The sequence below is a fragment of the Aythya ferina genome (genome assembly GCF_964211825.1).
Source record: "Aythya ferina genome assembly, chromosome: 8".
NCBI classification, from domain to species: Eukaryota; Metazoa; Chordata; class Aves; order Anseriformes; family Anatidae; genus Aythya; species Aythya ferina.
The window spans coordinates 8,589,544-8,612,245 of NC_140304.1; the positions used below are offsets into that span (position 1 = coordinate 8,589,544).

The 22,702-nt window shown below is 37.2% G+C and overlaps 1 protein-coding gene across 2 annotated transcripts in view; it reads left to right on the plus strand.

Annotated features, from left to right (window-relative positions):
* Positions 1-22,702, plus strand: part of ASPM (assembly factor for spindle microtubules) — a 28,697-nt gene that overhangs the window by 1,873 nt on the left and 4,122 nt on the right. The window contains exons 3-20 of one of the 2 annotated variants that reach the window (XM_084527518.1): positions 62-1,424; positions 3,503-3,604; positions 4,389-4,535; positions 5,663-5,908; positions 6,065-6,132; positions 6,667-6,808; positions 6,887-7,017; positions 7,544-7,719; positions 7,820-7,965; positions 8,044-8,129; positions 8,902-9,117; positions 10,002-10,215; positions 10,302-10,438; positions 10,526-10,654; positions 12,035-12,229; positions 14,322-18,947; positions 21,546-21,692; positions 22,354-22,545. In XM_084527518.1, coding sequence (XP_084383644.1) covers positions 62-1,424; positions 3,503-3,604; positions 4,389-4,535; positions 5,663-5,908; positions 6,065-6,132; positions 6,667-6,808; positions 6,887-7,017; positions 7,544-7,719; positions 7,820-7,965; positions 8,044-8,129; positions 8,902-9,117; positions 10,002-10,215; positions 10,302-10,438; positions 10,526-10,654; positions 12,035-12,229; positions 14,322-18,947; positions 21,546-21,692; positions 22,354-22,545 — 8,463 coding nt within the window. The remainder of the gene's footprint in view (positions 1-61; positions 1,425-3,502; positions 3,605-4,388; positions 4,536-5,662; positions 5,909-6,064; positions 6,133-6,666; positions 6,809-6,886; positions 7,018-7,543; positions 7,720-7,819; positions 7,966-8,043; positions 8,130-8,901; positions 9,118-10,001; positions 10,216-10,301; positions 10,439-10,525; positions 10,655-12,034; positions 12,230-14,321; positions 18,948-21,545; positions 21,693-22,353; positions 22,546-22,702) is intronic. The other variant, XM_084527519.1, reaches the window with a different exon arrangement.

Sequence of the window (22,702 nt, forward strand, 5' to 3'; positions counted from 1 at the left end):
CTTCTACACAAATGTATGTAGAAAGTCAGCATACTAAACTTTCTTTATGGGTCCTTTTCAGAAGAGTCTCTGGGAAACTATGAAAAGGAACAACATTGCAGAAACATCGGCGTCAATAAAAGTTAAAAAAAGAAATTCAGAAGTTAAACATGTTAATGAAACCTTTGAAGTTTCTCAGAAGGTAGAGAGACTAAGGAGCCCACTTCAGTCATGTGAAAATCAGAACATAGTGGAAAACAGTACATCCCCGGGAAATGACTCTCTTGCTGGCTCAGAAAATAAATTGCCTTTATCTCCGATTTCACCTGTGCTACAGCCATGTCCTAATACTGCTTACACGCCACTTTCAATGAGAAGATCTACTACTTTCTCAGATATTGCTTCTGCTGTACGTGAGGAGTTACTGCCCGAAATAGACTTCTATAATATCAAGAAATCTGTTGATAACCATGATGAATTGAAATCTGAAAGTGCATACAATTTTACTGGATTAGAAAAACCACTAAATTCAAATAATGAAGCAATTCTTAATTGTAAAATCTCACATGTTTGCATTCCAGAACATTCGGCATCTGTGCCCATTTTAAGTACAAGGAGAATTTTAAGTCCAGATTCTTTTGTGAATGACTATCATCATGTTGATGTAGATACAATAGAGCAGTGTGTTCCAATTCTGTCACCTGATCAGTTTGTGAAAGACAGCTTAGCACATGTACAACCAAAGACTCCTAAACCTGAGACGGCTTTAATATCTTCTGCTATGGGAACTTATGTCGTGAAGAGATTTTTGCCCCCAAAATGGAAAAAAAATGGAGACAGAGAGACAAAAACACAAGTCCACGTAAACTACATGTTAAATGAAGCCTTTGAGACACACAATGTAGAATCAGAGGTACTTCATTATAGCAAACCCAAAGAAAATCAGTCAAAATTTCCTTCTACAGAGGAGCTCCAGACACCCAATTCTCAGGCAGAGCAAACAAAAAAGCGATCAGTTCTTTCTGTCACAGTCATCAAAAAGAAGCCTGATGCTGGTGAAGGAAGAAGAATGGAAACTCTCCAGCCAAAATCTAAAAAATGCCTTAATAGAGCAATAAAGGATTGTGAAAATGTGGTGCCTGTATATACAAAGGTAGAAATATCGAAACACCTTCCAGTTACAGATCCAGTTTCAGCTGGAAATAAGTGTCACAATGAAAAAATAAGTTCACAGCCTACTACTGGATCAACTTCTTTGTGTCGTAAGAGGAAAAGCGAAATAAATATAGAAAAAAATAGAGTTACAGGCCCAGTGTATGTGGAAGAAGTGGAAAGAAAAAGAACTCTAACTAGCATGTACAATAAAAATAAAACACATACTGCTGTGACAACATCGGCCTTCAAACCTACAAACCAAGGGAGAGTAGGGCTGAAAAAGAAAGCTGGTGAGTAGTATCTTCATTTACACCTTTTGGAAACATGCTTTTGATTATGAAATTTGTATAGCAAACTGAACTGTCTAGCAGCAGTCAAGGATATTTCATCTCACTGAAATAGGGGTTTTTGCATTTTCTTTTTTAGATATTACCTGCATTTTACAAGGTTGAAAACTAGATCAGAGTTTTGGTTATGTAATTGGCTTAAAATTTATTCGATTCTTTTGTAAACCTTGGCAATGACAGCAACAGGAAAAGTATCTGTCAGTTCCTGGGCAGAGTAATTCAAATTTGCAGGAAACTTGATCACTTTACAAGTGATTTCTGTCATGTGTACATTTACCATTGTGCATATTTGAATTCATAGCTGTTGTTGTGTATTTTCAAATATGTTGTTTCTGAGTCTCATTCATGCTGCCTGTTTTTTTTTTGTTTTTTTTTTTAATAATTAGTCTGGTATCAGCCTTGTGTAGATCTTTCTGTCTTTACAGTTTGCTGATGTTTTGACCTTCAAGCAACAAAGTAAGTTGACTTCTTGTATTTCAACATTCTTTGGGTTTCAAAATGTTCCACTCCCAATTGTGCTTTGGAATACAAGAAGAATGTGTGTCACTAACTGAAGGAAGCACTCTGTTTGCTGAATCTTCATGCAATCCCTGCAATATAACTACCAGGAAAAATTATTACAGCTTTCAGATTAAAATAGCATGTGCTGCTTTCTTCAGTTCTTCAGATGATGTATTCTATCTAGATTTGATTTTCAGCCTTGAGTTCAGGCTTTTTAAGACAGTGTACATAAAAACTCACTAGGTCTGTGTCCACCAGGAAAAGCGGTATTATATACCAGATTATTTCTGTTCCTCCATTTGCATAAAGGTATGTGGACTGGACAGGAAAGTATTCTGAGAGCCTAACATTTCTTAGGTGTCTCTTGATCCTGGCTGTAAAATGCAAAAATGATAACAGCTTTGAATTATACTCTATTTGTAGCAATTTTTCTTCAAAAAATGTCTTGGTATTTCAATTGCTTTTGGAGACAATGCAGTAGGTGCTGCTTGTAGTAGTGGAATGTGATTTTTCTTTGTGAAGCCTGAAAGTTAGCTTTGAAATATCCATCGTTAGGGTAATCCACCTGAAATCCAACTTAAAAGCAATCAAAACATTATTAAAAAGCTATTAGATTTGTGTGAGAGACTGGAATAAGCATGAAAAAAGCTAAGCATGAGTGCAACCTGTAATTTATGATCTCTTATATTTTTTTAATCTGAAATAGCATCTTGTTAGTGGGTATCAGACAGCAACCACTGACCATTTGTAAAAGCATGCATTTTTTAGTCTTCATTTGATGTCAGCATAAAGTGTTTGCATTAAGTATATGTTTTCATGTGTTGAGAATTAGAAAGTGTGTATCTATTTTTTACCTGTGTTTTAAGTCCTTCTACCACTAGGTGGTAGATAAAACTTATCAGCTAATACCTTGATGCCTAAGGTAATACACTCAGGCTGCTATAAAATGAACATCAATGTAGCATGCAATCTAACTGGAGGAAGAGGTCAATCAAGCTCCAAAAAGCCATGCATTTTACCCAGATGTTCACAGAATACCCAATTTCACATATCCTAATAAATATTTCTACCAATTATATTAGCTTTGTGTTCTAGGATATGATAATAAATCTAAAAACCTCAAAATGAAGGGGACCGCTTCTTTTTTTTTTTTTTTTTTTTTTTAAGGTAAGCAATTTATCTCTAAGGCTACCCTATGACTATCTGGAGGATACAGAAAATTTTACGCATGTTGTGTATTAACATGTTCTGTTGCTTGTTTGGCTGAGACCAGGATGCAGTATTTGAGTACGTGTAGTGGAAGAACCAGGGAATACAATAGTCCTTATTTGCTCTTAACTGTTTTTCCCCATGTGTATTGTAGACAAACTGCTTAAATTTTTCCATCATCAAGGGATCGCAAGTATGTTGAAGGGGGTTTATAGGGAATCACTCCAGTTCTTTGCTGTACAAGTGATATGAACCTTAATATGTTAACTTTCACTGACATCTGCATCACTGATGTGTTTTAATACTTGTAGGTTCTTCCCGTCAGGGAGCATCAAAAACTGCCAACAAAATTAATAAACCCGTTGCTGGATTGGCTCAGTCTCACCTGACGTTTTTGAAACCATTGAAAACAGGTAGGCAGACTTCTGGTATTTAGTAGAACAATATCCACTGAACTGAATATCACAACTGCTGTACTGCTGTTGAGACCCAACTGAGTAGAGTATGAAATAGAAGGTTGTACCCACAGTGAAAAACAGTTAGTAGAAAAATTTATATACCTTTCATAATGTGTCTGCATCATAAGAAAATTGGTTGCCATACTTAGTCAGCTGAATGTAAATGTTCCTTTCCTCCGTTTTTGCATGTAAGTGTAAAAAACTACAGGTGTGTTCCCAGGGGACTGATGGATATCAGTGAAATGCTTCTTCCACATCTGGTAATTTTACTGTGACAGAATACCTAAGAATAGAAAACTACCTGCCAAAATGATACTTATTTTGCAACTCGTATTAATACTAAGTTGATCTGATCAGAAAAATATATTTATAAAATGGTTGTTCCTGGCAGTAATACTTGGTTTTGATCCAAGATATGCATTAAAACATATTTTAAAAATATATTTTTAGATATTAAAAACACACATATTAGATATTAAAAATAATAAGAATATGGGTTCTTGTATTTGATCTAGTGCTTTAATAACTTAATGCAGGATTTGTGGCTAAAATTTATTTAACAACAGCTGACCTGTTTTTTTTTTCTGCTATAGTGCTAAATAGAGTATCAAACTTTAATATTTACCACAATAAGGCATATAATGCTTATCATGTTATAATATATCATGTCATGATATAATGCTTATATCTTTAAATAGCAATCAAAGAAAGAGAGACTTATTTATTTATTTATTTTAAGTCATTCCTAGGCATCCAATGCCTTTTGCAGCTAAAAATATGTTTTACGATGAACGTTGGAAGGAGAAGCAACAACGAGGTTTTACATGGTGGTTAAATTTTGTACTTACCCCTGATGACTTCAGTGTAAGAACAAACACCTCACAAGGTAGAGACAAGAATTTTCACTTTATCTTTTAATATTCTTAAATGTTACATAAGGTGCCTTATTCATATTAGTGAATAGGGGTCCTTGTTTAACAGTAACCCCAACTCATCATTTTACTTTGTGTAGCATTATGCTTTTCTGTAAGAGTACATCCTTTTTTTTTTCAATTTTTTGTATATTATATGCATTTTCAACCTTTGACTTAATACTGTGATAAGCTTAAAGCAAATATTTGGTGATGGGTTTCAGTGGCAGTTGGGCTAAAAAATATGGAGTATACTAAACCAAAGGCAATTCTAATGTTGGAGATGGTGCTGTGCAAGATGCATTGGAACAAGGAATACACACTGGAACTTGTGGCTGCAGTACCTCTCCGTGGGTGTTGAGTGGGGAATCCCCACCTGCTGAGAAACATTATAGTTGCTGCTATATTAAAATGATGATAATATACTTCTCTCTCTATTTTCAACCTAAAATTCTGAAGGTTGTCAAATTCATTTTAGAACTAAATTTCCAGCCCAGCCGTTATTAGCCCATTACTTTAGGAAATAAGTGTTTTATAACAAATATGTGGCTAATATATGTCTTGCCAGGTACAGGAATATAATGACAAGCTTCCTGAGGAACTGTTGCAGGAAGCACAGCCGAAAGCACGACAGACACCAGTAGAGTCAGATCATGCTCCATCTTATTGCCCGAATAGCCTAACTTTTATAGTGAACTTAACAGGGGTTGGATAGTGTTTCACACCACACAAGATTATTGTATTGGTCCAAAGCACTCAGACAAACAACTACAAGAAAACAACCCCACCTGCAAGAAAACAACCCCCTTGTGATTAGCAGTCACATAGACTTTGTCCTCAAAGCCAGCTGCTGGCAACAATATTTCTCTAAATTCCTCAATTGGGCAATGTAGGAACACTGTCATGGGAACTTCTCATAGTTGCCCTGGTAGCTTGGTTTGCTCAGCTGCAGCAAGCCATGGGATTTTTGCTGTTTCAAAAAATCCCTCAACAAGGAACAAAATTGTTACGCAGAAGTAAAATAACATTGTGAGCATAGAAGGGGCAAAACTACTTTTGTTTGAGATCTAAGGGCATACTTTTTGTGTGTGCATTTAAACAGTAAATGCAGCTGCTCTTATCTTGGGAGAAGAGAACCATCATAAAACCAGTGTTCCTAAAGCACCAACAAAAGAGGAAGCATCTCTAAAAGCCTATACTGCCCATCGTAGATTGAATAAGTTACGACGTGATGCTTGCCGTTTATTTACATCTGAAGAAATGGTTAAAGCTATTAAGAAGCTGGAAGTTGAGATTGAAACTCGACGTTTGATAGTTCGTCGAGACAGACACCTCTGGAAAGATGTAGGTAAGAATGATAAAAATTTGCATACTTTCTTTACTTGCAAGTAGAAAAAAGTTTACTCATACGCTTAGTTGATTTAGTCTAAAATAGATTGTTAGTAATATTATCTATAACATGAAATTTTTGCTAGATATAATATTATAAGATGTTCTCTTGCAGGAGAGAGACAAAAAGTCCTTAACTGGCTCTTATCTTATAACCCTTTGTGGCTGCGTATAGGTCTGGAGGTAAGTGCAGAATATGTGGTCTATAATCAAAGTTTTAGAGAGATCTAACACCCTTTCTAGTAGGGAGCGTTTTGGGTTTCTTTATATTTTCTGTTTTATTAATCCAAGTAAGTTCAATTTAATTATAGTGAGTTTATGTGTCTTTTTCTTTATTATAACAGACTTGCTTTAAAAACATTTACCTTATTAAAAAAAAGAAAATATTCAATCAAGGAAAGTGAGAATTAACTCCCCGACCAATAACAGAAGAGCAGTTCACAGTTTGACTCTTAGAGGAAAATGTGTCTTTCTTAAGAGAACTACTGATTGATTGATTCCTGAGATATAGATGATCAAATGTTTTTATATGAGACAGAATATTCTAAAATTTCCTTTGGTTCTATCCTTTAGTCAATATTTTGAACAAATTGATTTTTAGAGGCTAATAAACATTTGCTATCACAAAATTTCAGTATTAAATGATGTTCACAAATACATACATTGTTTAGGGTCATTTTTAATGGTTATGCTTTTTTCCCTTTTCCTTCATATTAGACTGTTTATGGGGAACTGATACCTTTGGAGAGCAATAGTGATGTTACGGGCTTGGCAATATTTATTCTTAATCGCTTGCTCTGGAACCCTGATATTGCAGCAGAATATAGACATCCCACTGTGCCTCACCTTTATCAAGAAGGTAATGGGTATTTCCAAAGATAGACTATTTGTAGCACTTAATTTTTAAACTGACATTTAATGGGTTCTATCTTTTTAGGCCATGAAGAAGCTTTGTCTAAATTTACACTGAAAAAAATGCTGCTGTTAGTTTGCTTTCTGGATTGTGCCAAACAGTCCAGACTGATTGACCATGACCCTTGCCTCTTTTGCAAGGATGCAGAGTTCAAGGTAAGAGAGCTGTGATTTGAAGTCTTTGTCCAATATTGTTCTATGTAATATGAATATTCTGTGACTGAATGTAGGACGCATGTTTTTTATGCCTTTAGGTGCATTTCTTTAACAAGTATTGGCTGTTGATGTTTTTATGTGAACATTCTCAGTGTATGGTCTCATGGTTACGAAAAAATTTCCCAAGAAATCTTTGAGGTGTTGGTTCTGTAGAAAGGACTCCGTTATGTTGCATTAACTTGCTTTCCTCTCTGAAGTTAAGCTTCTGCAATATTTTTAAATATCACTGTAGCATACTGCAGCTGATCTTAAACTCCAAGTAAGTCCAGGCTTTTTTCTTGTCTTCTCTTGTTCTGCTGTAATAAGAGATGATGCAACATCTGTCATAGAAACTCTTTGATTAACAAATCTTTGCTATGCTGAAATAAAATTTCCTTTAGTTCATTATATACTGTGTAGACAGACTGTGATTATTTTTTTTTTAAATATTAGTATTTAAGGTGTGTGTTTGTTTGTTTGTTTTAAGACAAGTAAAGGCATTCTGCTGGCAATTTCTCGAGGCTTCCTGAGTGGTGAAGGTGACCTTTCCCGTCATCTTGGTTTCCTGGGACTACGTGTCAGCCATATTCAAACTCCACTTGATGAATTTGATTTTGCTGTAACAAATCTGGCTGTGGACTTACAATGTGGTATTCGTCTTGTGTGCGTTGATAAAGAATTATTTTGAACTATTCATTTTCTTTTATATAATACTTAATACGAGCTTAGCTAAGCTATTAAACTGTGACGTTCCCTTTTTTAGGAGAGCAATGGAACTTCTCACCAAAGACTGGAGTCTTTCAAAACAGTTGAGAGTTCCTGCAATAAGTCGTCTACAGAAGATGCATAATGTTGATATTGTTCTTAATGTCCTTAAAGAGCGAGGAATTCACTTGGAGGATGAGAGTGGTAAGGCCTAGAAATCGGAGTTATTCTAAGCCCATTGTAGGACTAGCACACATTTCATTTCTTTGTTTTATTTAATAGGCGCTTCAATTGACTGTAGGGATATTGTGGACAGACACAGAGAACGAACATTAGCACTGCTGTGGAAAATTGTCTTTGCTTTCCAGGTACTACTCGATTACTTTTTTTTTTCCATTTCTTACCAATTACAAGTGAAAGATAATGGAAAACATTAGCGCTTCAGCAATTATTTGTTGTCTGTGAAGGCTTCTACTAATCTAATTTTAAATTGTGGAACAATCTACTTTGTATGTTTGAAGTGCAGTGCAAACATTACATGACATTCTTAACAGTACATCTTAACCTTTTAATTATGCTCTTTTTTGTATACCTTCATAAAAGCTTTTGGAGGGGGAAAACAAACAAACAAAAAAAACCACTATTTTTGAGCTTCTGTTCTTAATGCTACCAGAACTGACAATTAGACTAAAATAATGTTGGTCTCTAAATGCTAAGTTCTTACTAACTGAAAAGGGAATGTGGGAAATCAGATTTCGAATCAGCTTGTGAGGTCACTCTGACAGACAAATATAGAGTAAGGTCCATCTTTTTTACTATATCTTTTTGTTTTATCTATACTGAAGCTGTATCTTTTTAACTTTTTTCCAATTATCTCAAAACAGTAAATTTGAATAAATGTTCGGTAAGCTGGTCTTTAACAGTTTCCCACAAAACAGTGAGAGTGTGGGTTTAAGTTCTTTATTTCAAGCAGTTGGTAGCTGCCACTGCCACCTATGCTGGCAAATCTAGATTACCACTACTGATTCAGTGTGGCAGATAGTGAGAGTGGTTTCTCTTTAAAATGCTATATATAAAACTTATACATTCATCTGCTACAATGCATAGCAAAATAAAATCTTTTTTTTTTCTTCCTAATAGGTGGATGTTCTTCTTAACGTGGAACAGTTAAAAGAAGAAATCATGTTTTTAAGGAATGCACATAAGACAAAAACACAACTGGGCACTCTCAAATTTTTTTCAAATTGTAGAATACAAGAAGATAACAGTCGTAACTCCTTACCTCAGAATTACAGTGAAAACGTGAAGCTGCTGATGGCATGGGTTAACGCTGTTTGTGGATTTTACAATATAAAGGTAAAATGCTTACTCTTTAAAGAGCACAATTCTTCAATTTCAAATTCTTTCATGTGTATTAACAGCCAATGGTAATTAGTTTTAAACATTCCTACATTCTTCTCAACTTTATTTAATCTGATTTGGATTAATCATCTTACTGTGGATGTACCTGCAGAAGACAAATTTGAGTAAAAGGATTTCCCCTTCTAGCTAGTCTCATGTATAAAATTGCCTTTTAAAAATATAGTTGGAGTTCTAGTTGGAGGTGGTTTATAGTGGTTTTTTTTTTTTTTTTTTTTCAATTGGTATTCATCCTAAACAGATTTGCACATAAAATTTTCACCATTAGTAGGAACTGTGAGCATCAAACTAATGTTTAGGCTAAGGAGGATTCTTTTCATCAGAGGTGTTTATTCAAAAGGGTTGTGTTGTTGGTTGTTCCCTCTTAAGAAGAGAGGCCCTGTTCAGACTTGACTCTGATCAGAGTACTGTCACACTTGATAGTTTTTCCTGAAGGGCAAAATAGAACATTTGAAACTAATGCAAGTTCAGACCTTATTTCTGCACTGAAGACCTTAAAAGCTATCTCTAGAAGTTTCCTGGGGATCCTTCAATAGAAATACCGCTTTCTGTTGGGTTTCTTAAGTCTCTCTCTTGACGATTCACTGTATAGTGGTTCACACCTGTGTTGCAGATTTCTTACAGCTACGTGCCAATGTACAGTGAATGTTCAAAGGAAGCACTGATTTTGTAACTTTTTCTCTTTGTCTAAAATAAATTTGCAGAATTCATACTTGGTCATTTTCAAAGGTGCAAGATGAAAAATTCTATATCCAGTTTATACTGATTAACTGGTACCAAAAATTCAAGGAACTTGTAACTTACTGTATTTTATTAAACAGGTGGAGAATTTCACAGTCTGTTTCTCAGATGGTAGAGTACTGTGTCATTTAATTCATCATTATCATCCATGTTACGTGCCTTTGGAAGCTGTGTGTCAACGTACAACTCAAACAGTAGAGTGCTCAAGAACTCATATGGTGGGACTAAACTTATCCTCCTCATCCTCAGAGTCTGATACTTCTCTAAATGTTATGGAAGGAACATTTGACCAAAGTAAGTTATTTAATACACGAAAACTCATGTTAAATCTATTTCTCTTGTATCCAATCTGATCTGACAAATATTTTCTCTTTGCAAAGCCTCAGTCATGTACAAGGAATTGTTGGACAATGAAAAGAAGAACTTTCAGCTGATCAGTACTGCAGTTTCTGACCTAGGTGGCATACCAGCAATGATTCATCACTCAGACATGTCAAATACAATTCCTGATGAGAAGGTGAGATAGATGCCTTTAGAGTTGAAGTAAATGTGTCCTGCTGTCCTGTGTGTAGTCCTTAACTTGCTGCTTTCTGTGTTTAAATAGGTTGTTATTACCTACCTATCATTTCTGTGTTCGAGGCTTCTAGATCTTCGGCAAGAAACTCGAGCTGCTCGATTAATTCAGTCTGCTTGGAGGAAATACAGGCTGAAAAAGGAACTGAAACTTTCTCAGGTACTCTTTGCTTCTGCAATCTCGTGGCTCCTACTTTGAGAAAAACTAAATAAAGAATATAACTTCATTGTTTGGAGTATACAAGTTTATTAGAATAATATTGACATTTAATTTTAGCACCACTATTATCCAAATGTACATGTATAGGCTTCTTGGTAATTACTAAATTTAAGACTACTCTAAGGTAGTTACTTTTGTTTAAAGGGGATTATTCTTTAAAAGAAACCCTGAAGTACAATAGTCTTTAGTTTCTAACTAAAGTGTGGCACCCCTCAAACCCTTTTTCCAAGTCAAATATGAAACTGTTGCACTGCTTCCTTGAAACAAAGAGTTGTTCTTTTTTGATTCCTATTAATATCTCTTTGTAGTTTGTAAAATTAAACCTGCACATGGATTTAATATTTTTGTGTAGATGCTGAACTTCACCAAAGTGTTTTGAGTCAAGTTGCATGGTATTTTCTTTCTTACTTTTTTTGGTAGTTATGTCAGATCTTGTGATGGCTTTAAAACTATGACACCATTAAGGCTGATAAACACCATCACTGTATCTGAGATGTTTTAGAAACTCAAGCAGTGTTCAAGTGAAATATTTTGAGAATCTGTGGAATAAAGGGGGGATTTTTTATCTCAAATTTCTTTTTTTTTTTTTTTATTAAAAGTGTACAGCCTTAATGATAAAACATTTCCTTTATAACTGTTTTTCAATAGTGAATAGCAAAGGTGCTTGAGGGAGATGTCAAAGAAAACACATAAGCTTTGCAGACATTATTTTGAATTTAATCTTGCAATGTGCTCAAGTATGCTCTGCCATGTTACCATGTGGATAGTCTACTAGTAGGGATCTGACAAGACGAGCTACTTACTGAAGTATTACCTCTGTAAGTTGCTTTTTCCTGTTGCCCTGATGTTTATCAGTCTGTAACTATGACCTTTTGGTTATTACGAAAACACGGATAGATGTAAACAAAAATCTGGGCTGGATGGACATGATCCAGTGTGACTGTCTTTGTACTCGGGTTATTTCAGTATAGCTGGAAAACACTGGTACGTCAGTTAATATGGATATCTTAAACTCTTATGAATGAGAACTAAAATTGAGCTTTAAAAAAGGTTTACTTAGGAGTGCTAAAAAAAAATAGAGCAACAAGAACTATCAAGGTGGGAAGATGCAGATTTAGGTGATACCACACTTTTACAAAAAACTTAATGCTGAATTAAACGTTTTCTGTTTAAGAAAAGTTCTTGCCATAGAATAAAGAAAAGCTGTGTTATCAACAAGCCTAATTTTTATAAGATTGCTTTAGATAGTCATTCTAATACATCAAAATATGGGTGGAAATTGCAAATCCTAACTGTTCAGTGGAAATTGACTCTTTGTAGGAAAGAGACAGAGCTGCTCGGATAATTCAAAAACATGCAGTAAACTTCTTGTCTCATCGACGTATCTTGAGGAAAAACAATGCAGCAGTGTTAATCCAGAAGCACTGGAGAAGATACTTAGCCAGGATGAAGTTTTTAAAACTAAAAAACACAAAACTGGAGGAAATCAGAAGTAAATCTGCCACAGTAATTAAGGTAATATGATATAAAATGAGATTGCACATCAAGGTAATACGATATAAAGTGAGATTCAAGGAAAACTCTCTGAAACCTATAAGAAAAAGGACGGCTCAGGGTCATTTGTTCTGCTTACAGCAGCAGATGTTTTCACGAGAACGTACATGGTCTGTTCTGAAAGTAGTAGGACTGGCTTTTTCCTGGGCAAATGGGCAGACGAGAGGCGGTCTGCGCACGCAGGATCGGTGGAGGAGTATATTGGGAACGCTGGGAAAAATCGCCTGTCGGCTGTTGAAGAGAGCAGGTCGCTTGTACTGTGAACACCTGTCGAAACGCCTTGTCATGGAGAATCATGGAGCGTTTACTGGAGCAGTGATACGTGATCAAATTTTGTGTAAAGCTTGGTAAAACGGGCAAAGAGACTCACGACATGATTAAGGAGGCCTACGGTGATGCTGCCATGTGTAGATCGGGTGTTTTTGAGTGGCACAAGCTGTTCTGAGACGGTAGGGAAAGAGTGGAAGATGACGACCGCTCCGGACGCCCTTCGACCAGCAAGACCAACAAAAATGTGTCGCGAGTGAAAAACTTACTGAACCGTGACCGCAGGATGAGTATCAGAATGATTGCTGATGACTTGAGCATTCCTCAAACCCAAGTTTTCGAGATGGTGAAAGAAAATTTAGCCATGAGGAAAGTGTGCGTGAAGTTTGTGCCGCGAGTGTTGTCAGAGGAGCAAAAGGCCAACCGGAAAGTGATCTGCCAGAATCTTATTCATCATGTGAATGAGGAGCCTGACTTTTTGGACAACCTAGTGTCCGGTGACGAGACGTGGGTGTTTGAATACGACCCGGAGAGTAAGCGGCAGAGCACAGAATGGCATACCCCTGCTTCCCCACGTCCCAAGAAAGCACGAATGAGCAAATCCAAGGAAAAGTCCGTGCTCATTTGCTTTTTTGATCGACATGGAGGCATCCACAAAGAATTTGTACCACCCGGACAAACAGTTAATGCATTTTTTTACGTGGAAGTGCTCACAAGACTGCGAAAACGCATTGCTCGTGTCCGCCCAGCCATCGTCAACAATTGGCAGCTGCAACATGACAACGCGCCGAGCCACACAGCGTTCCGCGTAGTGGAGTATCTTGCCCAGCACAAGGTGGCAACGCTGCCTCAGCCCCCCTACAGGCCCGACTTGGCCCTGCCAGACTTTTTTCTATTCCCGAGAATAAAATCGACGCTCAAGGGGAAGCATCACGCATTGGTAGAGGTGCTTCAAGAGGCCGTGACGAGGGAGCTAAACAGCATTCTGGTCCAGGCGTTCCTGTAGGCATACGAAAACTGGTTGACTCGTTGGCAGCAGTGTGTAGATGCGGAAGGGTGCTACCTTGAAAAATTCTAATCGTTTGTTCTATTCTCATGAATATATATATTTTTTAAATGAGTCCTACTACTTTCAGAACAGACCGTGTAATACACTTTTTTCCTTTTTTGACATGTTTTGGTAATTTTCTCTCTCCAGAGAGAAATGGTAATATGCTTTTAAGTCTATACTTGTTCCTTCTTAGTATATATTTTGTGCTGATATGCCATAAATATTAAAACACTGGACCATAACCAAGGCAATGTAAGGACCAATCAGATTGTTCTGGCTTGCTTCTTTACAGCTGCTGAACACCATTAAAGAAGCCAGACAATAATTGGCCACCTAATGTTATGATACCTGCATTAAGCACTTTCAGAATGCCAAAAATTAGTTACCAGCTGGTAGTTAGTAATTGATAGTTAATGTAGTTTCTCAAGATACTTTTCCCAGCTGTTACCCAAAGCCATATATTACATTCTTAGGACTTTTTGTAATGGATTTTAAAGGTTCACTGATTTATCACATAGTTTAACAGGGAATCTTTTGTTGCCAGGGCAAATTTAGTGCTTTTTTTCTGGAATTTAAAGTGCTAAAAAAACAAGGTTTCAAGCATTTGGACGTTGTTTTTTATGTAGGTTATGGAGGTTAAGTAGAAGTACACAAATCTTAATAAGTCTGAGGGCAGTAGTTGTCAAGATTAGACTTAAGCTATCATAAATAAAATACTAATTTTTTTTTTTGCAGGCTTATTGGAGGAGATACTCTGCTAGGAAAAAGTATTTGCAGCTAAGATACTATGTTATCTTTGTACAAGCAAAGAGAAGGATGGTAATGGCTGTTTCTGCATATAAACAAATTGTTTGGGCTACTGTTACAATTCAGAGACATCTGCGGGCAACTAAGTTGGCAAAAGAAGATCGACAAAGATATGAAATCTTAAAGTCTTCAGCACTTACTATTCAGTCTGCATTCAGAAGATGGAGAAAACGCAAAATGCAGCAGAAAATTAGAGCTACTTTAGTGCTCCAGACTTATTTCCGAAAATGGCAATCTTCAAAACTGGCTAAAAGAAGGAGAGCTGCCCTTGTCTTGCAGTCTTGGTACAGGATGAACAGAGATCTGAAGCGTTATCTACATATTAAGCAAAGCGTTATCAAGATTCAGGCTTGGTACAGGTGTCAGATAGCTAGGCATATTTACCAGCAGCATAGGGCACAAATAGTGATCATTCAGCAGTATTACAGAGCTTATATATTAGGAAAAAATGAGAGAGAGAACTACTTGCGAAAGCGTGCAGCTGTAGTAGTTCTCCAAGCTGCTTTTAGAGGCATGAATGCACGTATACTATACAGGCAAACCAAAGCAGCTTGTCTTATTCAGTCCCTATGGAGAATGAGACAAGAGAAACAAAGATTTTTACAATTAAAAAAACACATTACTATCTTGCAGTCACATGTGAGAAAATACCAACAGGTAAAAAGATACAAAGAGATGAAAAATGCTGCTTCTGTAATTCAAGCTTGGTATAGGGCATGTGTGGATTCTAAAAAAGCAGCCTTGTCTTTCCAGAGGATGCGTCTGGCTACTATTGTCCTACAGTCTGCCTACAGAGGAAGGAAAGCTAGGAAAGAGGCGCACATATTGAGATCTGTGATAAAAATTCAGTCAAGTTATCGTGCTTATATTGTCCGGAAGAGATTTAAAGACTTAAGAGATGCAACAGTGAAAATACAAGCTTTTGTAAAGATGAGACAAGCACGTAGGTATTATTGTGCGTTACTGGAGGCAACGCTTTATGTCCAGCAAAGGTATCGGTCTCATAGATATGCTCTTCAACTTAGAGAAGATTATAGAAAATTGAAGGATGCTTGCATAAGAATTCAAGCTGTAGTTCGAGGCTATCTTGTCAGGAAACAAATACAGAAGTGGACAGATGCTGCAGTATTTCTTCAGGCACGATACCGAATGAGAAGGGACAGGACACGTTATTTAATCATCTACAGAGCTGCTGTTGTCATTCAAAAACACTATCGTGCATACCAAAAACAGCTCTGCCAGAGGCAGGAGTTCTTACAAGCTAAAAAAGCAACCGTGTGCTTACAGGCAGCCTACAGGGGTTATAAAGCACGCAAAATGCTTAAACTTGAATATAGAGCTGCTGTTAAAATTCAGACTGCTTTTCGAGCTCATGCTGCAAGAATGAAGTATCAGGCCATGATTCAGGCCTCCATTGTGATTCAGAGATGGTACAGAGCTTGCAAGACTAGAAGCAGGCAAAGATTGACCTTCTTAATGACAAGAGCAGCTGTGCTTTCTTTACAAGCAGCATTTCATGCCTGGCAGGTACGAAAGCAGATTCGAAGACAATGTGCTGCTGCAACAGTAATACAGGCTGCCTTCAGAAAATTCATCGCTCTGAAAAGATTCAGACTTATGAACCACGCTGTACTAATTATCCAAAAACATTACAGAGCCAGTGTCATAGGCCGAAAGCAACGGCAAGAGTATATTGAGCTGCGTAACTGTGTAGTACGTCTTCAGGCCATATGGAGGGGGAAAATGGTGAGAAAAAAAATTCAAAAGGAACACCATCTCGCAACTATTATTCAGTCCTATTACAGAATGCATGTAAATCAACTACAATTTAAAAAAATAAGACATTCGACTTTAGTGATTCAGAGATACTTTAGAGCTTACTATATGAAAAAACAACAACGTGCACTTTATCTAAAAACAAAGGCAGCTGCATTAGTCTTGCAGTCTGCTTACCGTGGGATGACTGTGAGGAAACAACTGAGGAAAAAAAGAAAAGCTGCTACAACCATACAAACAGCCTTCAGATCATATGTGGTGAAAAAGGACTATGTAACACTTAGATCTGCAGCTATAATAGTTCAAAGGCACTATCGCGCAGTTATTCATGCTAAATGGCAAAAGCAAAAATACTTATCTTTAAAAACAGCTGTAGTCAAAATGCAAGCAATTTACAGAGGTATGAAAGTCAGACGACAAATTCACTGTATGCACCAAGCAGCTATTTGTATTCAAGCCACGTTTAAGATGCATCGCATAAACATTAGATATCGGGCAATGAGAATGGCAGCAATTATAATTCAAAGACAACGTAGAGCATTTTGTTTAGGTAAAGTACAGCGTCAGAAGTACTTGGAGCTTAAGAAATCCGCCATTATCCTTCAGGCTGCCTATAGAGGCATGAAAGTTCGACGAGACTTAAAAACTATGCACCAGTCAGCAGCAATGATACAGTCCTATTATCGAATGCACAAACAACAAAGGGATTTCAGAAACTTGTTGCTGGCAACTAGACGGATTCAACAGTGGTTCCGTGCTTGTAAGGAGAGAAATGCACAAGTTCATAACTATATGACCGTGAGAAGTGCTACGCTTCGTCTCCAGGCTGCATTCCGTGGCATGAAAACAAGAAGACTTTTAAGAACCATGACTGAATCTGCTGAAGTTATTCAGAGAAGATTTAGAACTTTTCTCAAAAGAAAACATTTTATTTCCCTTAGGACAGCTGCTATTGTAATTCAGAGAAAATACCGAGCAACAAAACTAGCAAAAATTCAACGTCAAAAATACCTCTCATTCCTTAATGCTGCTGTTACCATACAGTCTGCCTACAGAGGCTTTGTGGTAAGGCAAAAAATACAGCAGATGCATCAAGCTGCTGCGGTCATCCAAGCAACATTAAAAATGCATAAAATTTACATTTCTTACCAAGCTCTAAGGCTTGCTTCGATAATCATACAACAACGTTACCGTGCTTACAGGGAAGGGAAGCGTGTCAGAGAAATATATTTACAACAGTACAATTCTGTTTTAGTTCTTCAGGCTGCCTATAGAGGAATGAAAACAAGATGCTTCTTGAAGAAAAGGCATGAGGCAGCACTTATAATACAGAGAAACTACCGAATGTACAGGCAGTACCACCACTACAGAAAAGTTCAGTGGGCAACTCAGCTAATACAGAAGAGATACCGAGCGAATAACCTAAGGAATATTGCAGTACAGCGCTACTCTTCATTAAAGAAAGCAGTAATTTGTATTCAGAAAGCTTTTCGAGACATGCGTTTAAAAAAACTACTTCAAGAAAAGCGCTGTGCTGCTATTGTTGTTCAGAAAAATTTTAAAGCTTTTAGAGAACGTCAAAGGTATCTCTCTCTTAAAGCAGCTACTCTTGTCTTTCAGAGAAGATACAGAGCTTTGATTCTGTCAAGGCAGCATGCTCAGGAGTATCTTTGTCTTCGCAGAGCAACTATTCTTATACAGGCTGTGTACAGAGGTATTAGAGTGCGGAAGAGTATTGAGTGTATGCATTTAGCAGCTACTACAATACAGTCAGCCTACAAAATGCACAGGAATAGAAGGTCCTATCAAAATATGAGAGTTGCAGCTATTGCTATACAAAACTACTATCGATCCTACATTAAACAAAAGAATCAACAGAAGGAATATCTGACAATGAAGAAATCTGCTCTTCTTATTCAAGCATATTATAGAGGCATTAAGGAACGACAGAAACTGAAACTTATGCATGCTTCAGCAACTGTAATACAATCTAGTTATCGAATGCATGTACAGCATAGGTATTATAAACAGTTGCGCTGGGCAGCCAGAGTTATACAACAGAGGTTCAGAGCCAAAGTAGCAAAAGAAGCTGACATGGAGAACTATGCAAAAACAAAAAAGGCCGTCATTTGCCTACAGTCCTCTTTTTGTGCTAAAAAAGCAAGGCAGTTGTATAAAACCAATCTTGCTGCACTACGCATACAATCATTTTTCCGAATGTATGTAGAAAGGAAGCATTTTCTTGCAAAAAAAGCAGCAGCGATAACGATCCAGTCTGCGTTCCGATGCCAAAGAACAAGGACTCGCTATAAATTGATTCAGAATTCAATAGTTGCTATTCAGAGGTGGTACAGGGCATGCCACAGGGCTCGTTTACAGAAAGCAGAATACTCTGCTCAAAAGCAAGCAATAGTAATTATTCAGTCTGCCTGTCGTGGAATGAAAGCAAGAAAAACAGCAAGACAAATACGAGCCGCAAGGAAGATTCAGTCTTTTCTTTGGATGGCCGTGCATCGCAGAAAATTTATTCAACTTAAAACAGCAGCAATTACAATAGAAGCCTATTACTTAATGTATAAAGCTAAATCACAGTATGCAAGCTATAAAAAAGCAGCAGTTGTCTTACAGAGATGGTACAAATCCCGTTTGATTGTAAAATGCCAAAGAACGACTTACTTACAAACCCGGAAGAAAATCATCATTGTGCAGGCAAGAGTCAAGGGATTCATCGAAAGGAAGAGGTTTCACAAAATGAAAGAAAGCGCAATAAAAATTCAGGTAATTTAAAATGTACAATAATGGTTTTGTTTGTTTTAGATTAGTGCTACTATTTCAAACATACATGGTCTGTTCTGAAAGTAGTAGGACTGGCTTTTTCCTGGGTGAATGGGCAGACAAGAGGCGGTCTGCGCACGCAGGATCGGTGGAGGGGGATATTGGGAACGCTGGGAAAAATTGGCAGTCGGCTGTCGGCCATTGAAGAGAGCAGGTCGCTTGTACTGTGAACACATGTCGAAACGCCTCGTCATGAAGAATAATGGAGCATTTACTGGAGCAGTGATACGTGATCAAATTTTGTGTAAAGCTTGGTAAAACGGGCAAAGAGACTCACGACACGATTAAGGAGGCCTACGGTGATGCTGCCTTGGGTAGATCGGGTGTTTTTGAGTGGCACAAGCTGTTCTGAGACGGTAGGGAAAGAGTGGAAGATGACGACCGCTCATTTGCTTTTTTGATCGACATGGAGTCATCCACAAAGAGTTTGTACATCTGTACCACGTGGTCACAGTCTTGTGAGCACGTGGAAGTGCTCACAAGACTGCGAAAACACATTGCTCGTGTCCACCCAGCCATCGTCAATAATTGGCGGCTGCACCATGACAACGCGCCGAGCCACACAGCTTTCCGCATAGTGGAGTATCTTGCCCAGCACAAGGTGGCAACACTGCCTCAGCCCCCCTACAGGCCCGACTTGGCCCTGCCAGACTTTTTTCTATTCCCGAGTATAAAATCGACGCTCAAGGGGAAGCATCACGCATTGGTAGAGGCGCTTCAAGAGGCCATGACGAGGGAGCTAAACAGCATTCTGGTCCAGGCGTTCCTGTAGGCATACGAAAACTGGTTGACTCGTTGGCAGCAGTGTGTAGATGCGGAAGGGTGCTACCTTGAAAAATTCTAATCGTTTGTTCTATTCTCATGAATATATATATTTTTTAAATGAGTCCTACTACTTTCAGAACAGACCATGTATATGTTAAAACAGAATTAAGTTCTGAAGTACAGTATTTCAGGTTTGTAGCTTTTAGTATTGCAGAGCACAGAAATGAGTCTGTCTCTTGTTTTGGTTTTCCTTGCTGAAGCATTCATTTCAAAAGTGATATTCTCTTCCTTCATTTCTTTCCGCTACTTCTTTGGCCTGACTAGCTTCCACCTACTTAAATAGTAACAGCTTAATTTTTTTTTTTTTTATTGGAATGCAAATGAAAGCTGTTTTGATGTGTTGACATTAGTTGGCACAGGTACTAAGTGTAAAGTGAAGTAAATGGAAGAAGTACAATTGCTGCATTCTTTAAGACTTTCTGATATTTTCATGTCTTCTTAAATAACCAAAGTATGGTGTTTTTTTTTTTCCTTGTTTTTAAGACATTAAATAGACCCAGAATAATTTCGGTGCCTAGCTAATGTTTTGACAAAGAATTTGAGGAGACATATTTCATTCTTAGGGAAAAGTGATTAAACACTCTTTTCCTTCCCTCACTGATGGGATAACATATTAGTGTGGTTGGCAAGAAGTAATGGGAGTTGCTCTATCTCCCTGTAGCAAGCTAAATATCTGTCTAGTTAAAGTCCAGGAGACCTGTTCCTCTGTTGTGATTTTGCCTTTTTTTTTTTTTTTTTTTTGGTGGGTAAAGGAGAGAAGATATTTCTGCCTGTTATTTATATTAATTATGTTTTGTACTGGGAGTCATTTTTATTTTAAATTAATGTTCTGTCGTTCCTTCTGGGAGAAGTTTTGGGAGACTTCCTGTGTTGTTCTTAATTATTATACCCTAAGGTAAAAGGAAATAGGTTTGTCTTCAGGACATTACCTGAAAAGAGAGCTTTTTTCTCCAGATCAGGAAGGAAAGGGAAATAATCTCTCATAATTGTTCAGGTTGCTGTTACTATCCTGTTGGAGAGCACAATTTTCTTTTGGCAGATAATAAAACAAGTGTGCCTTCCTCACTTCTATTCTTTGGAGGGTTGGGAGTGAAATGGCAGCCTATTAGCTATTTTTCTGAATAAAACATACATACAGATGTTTTAAGGAGAGAAGAAAATTTATTCAACAAAAAGCTGCTGTTGTGATCATCCAAAAACATCTGAGATCTTGGCAGGAAGGCAGGCTTTAATTTATGAAATACAACAGAACTAGAAGAGCTATCATTGAACTGCAAGCATTTATATGGGGTTATTTAGTCAGAAAAAAAGGTTGGTATACTTAACGTTATAACTACTTTTGATGTAAAATATCTCCATAGCAATTTTAGCATTAATTCTAGCTGCCAAAGAAGAAGAACTTTTTTTTAAATGCTTGTGAAATCTTTTTGGCTTACCCATAAACTGATCCTTTACACCCATGCATGCTTACAATGAAACTGTTTTCTTCTATCTGTGAAAGTTGTTACTTACAATCATTTCTATGTGTTACTGTTCAGATTAGAGAGACCTAGGAATGAGGAAAGGTATCTTAGTTCTGAGCTAATGAATTCAGCGGTCATTATTCAGCATCTTGCTGAAGTATACTTTTGCTGTATGCTTTGGTCTTCGCATAGATGACCAGTTATCTCTGGGTATGAAAATTAATGATGTTCGTTCTTCTGTTTTCCTTGACAGATTTCAGAACAGAAACAGAAGAAACTGCTTTACTTTATAGCAGCTGCATATCATCATGTCTCTGCAATTAAAATTCAAAGGGCCTATAGGATGCATCTCACCTTAAAGCTTGCACAAAACCATATCTCATCTGTTCTTATAATACAGGTTAGTCTAATTAAGGATGAATCCTTTTGTGTACCTATTTTGTCAGCTGAACTGTAGCACTAAGGTACGGTAGTTCCTTCGTACGTGAAAATAAAGCTAAAACACAGAGACTACAGTTTAGCAAGTAATGCTGCTTATAGCCAGCTAAATGTAATAAAGTGGATCTCAGTAGGCTCTGGAGGTTTCCAGAGTGGTCACTAGCTTAGTCCCATTGATGGAAGGAGTTCAGTATTAGATAAGTTGAGAGGTAATAGTAAACAATTAGATAAGCGTTTGGTAAGATTTGGCATACAGAACACTATTTCCCCTCCCTATAGAGGGGAAGAAACAGACCAGGGAAACAGGAAGTGGAATAGTGGTTCTTCCTAAAAGACAGCTGAGAAAAAAAAACAGAATTCCGTGCCTACCTGTTCCTAGCTGAGGAAGAGTTCTGCAGTTGAGTTGATTTTGCAGTCATTCATTACAGCCACTAGGCAGATCAGAGCTGAGTCATGGTGGTCAGGTGAATGCTAGGGATATTTAGTGCCTGTATGTCAAAACTCATGTTAAAATAGTGCTTTGTTTTTTTGTTTTTTTTTACGAATGCTTGTTTAGGAAGGGAAGTAAGAATTTAGGGAGAAGTCTTAAGTAAATAAATAGAAATCTACTTTAATTTAAACAGAGATGGTTTCGAGCAAAAATGCAACAGAAAAGATTTCTAAGAGATTATCAAAGAATCATTCAATTGCAACGTATGATTCGAGGCTGGCTAAATCGCAGAAATGATGCAGCAACCATAATCCAACGAAGCATACGAAGATTTCTTGCCTGCAGACGTAACAGAAAATTTGCCAATGGAATAATTAAATTTCAGGTAAATACCTGCTAAAACTGCAGTTTTCTCAGTTTTTGTTTCATGGGCTTTTGGAGAGAGGACAAATGTAAATGTTTACATTGGTTGTTGAATTTATCAGTTAAATTACAAGACAAGCCAATTTCAATTCAAAATTAAGCGCAAACATGAAGTAATA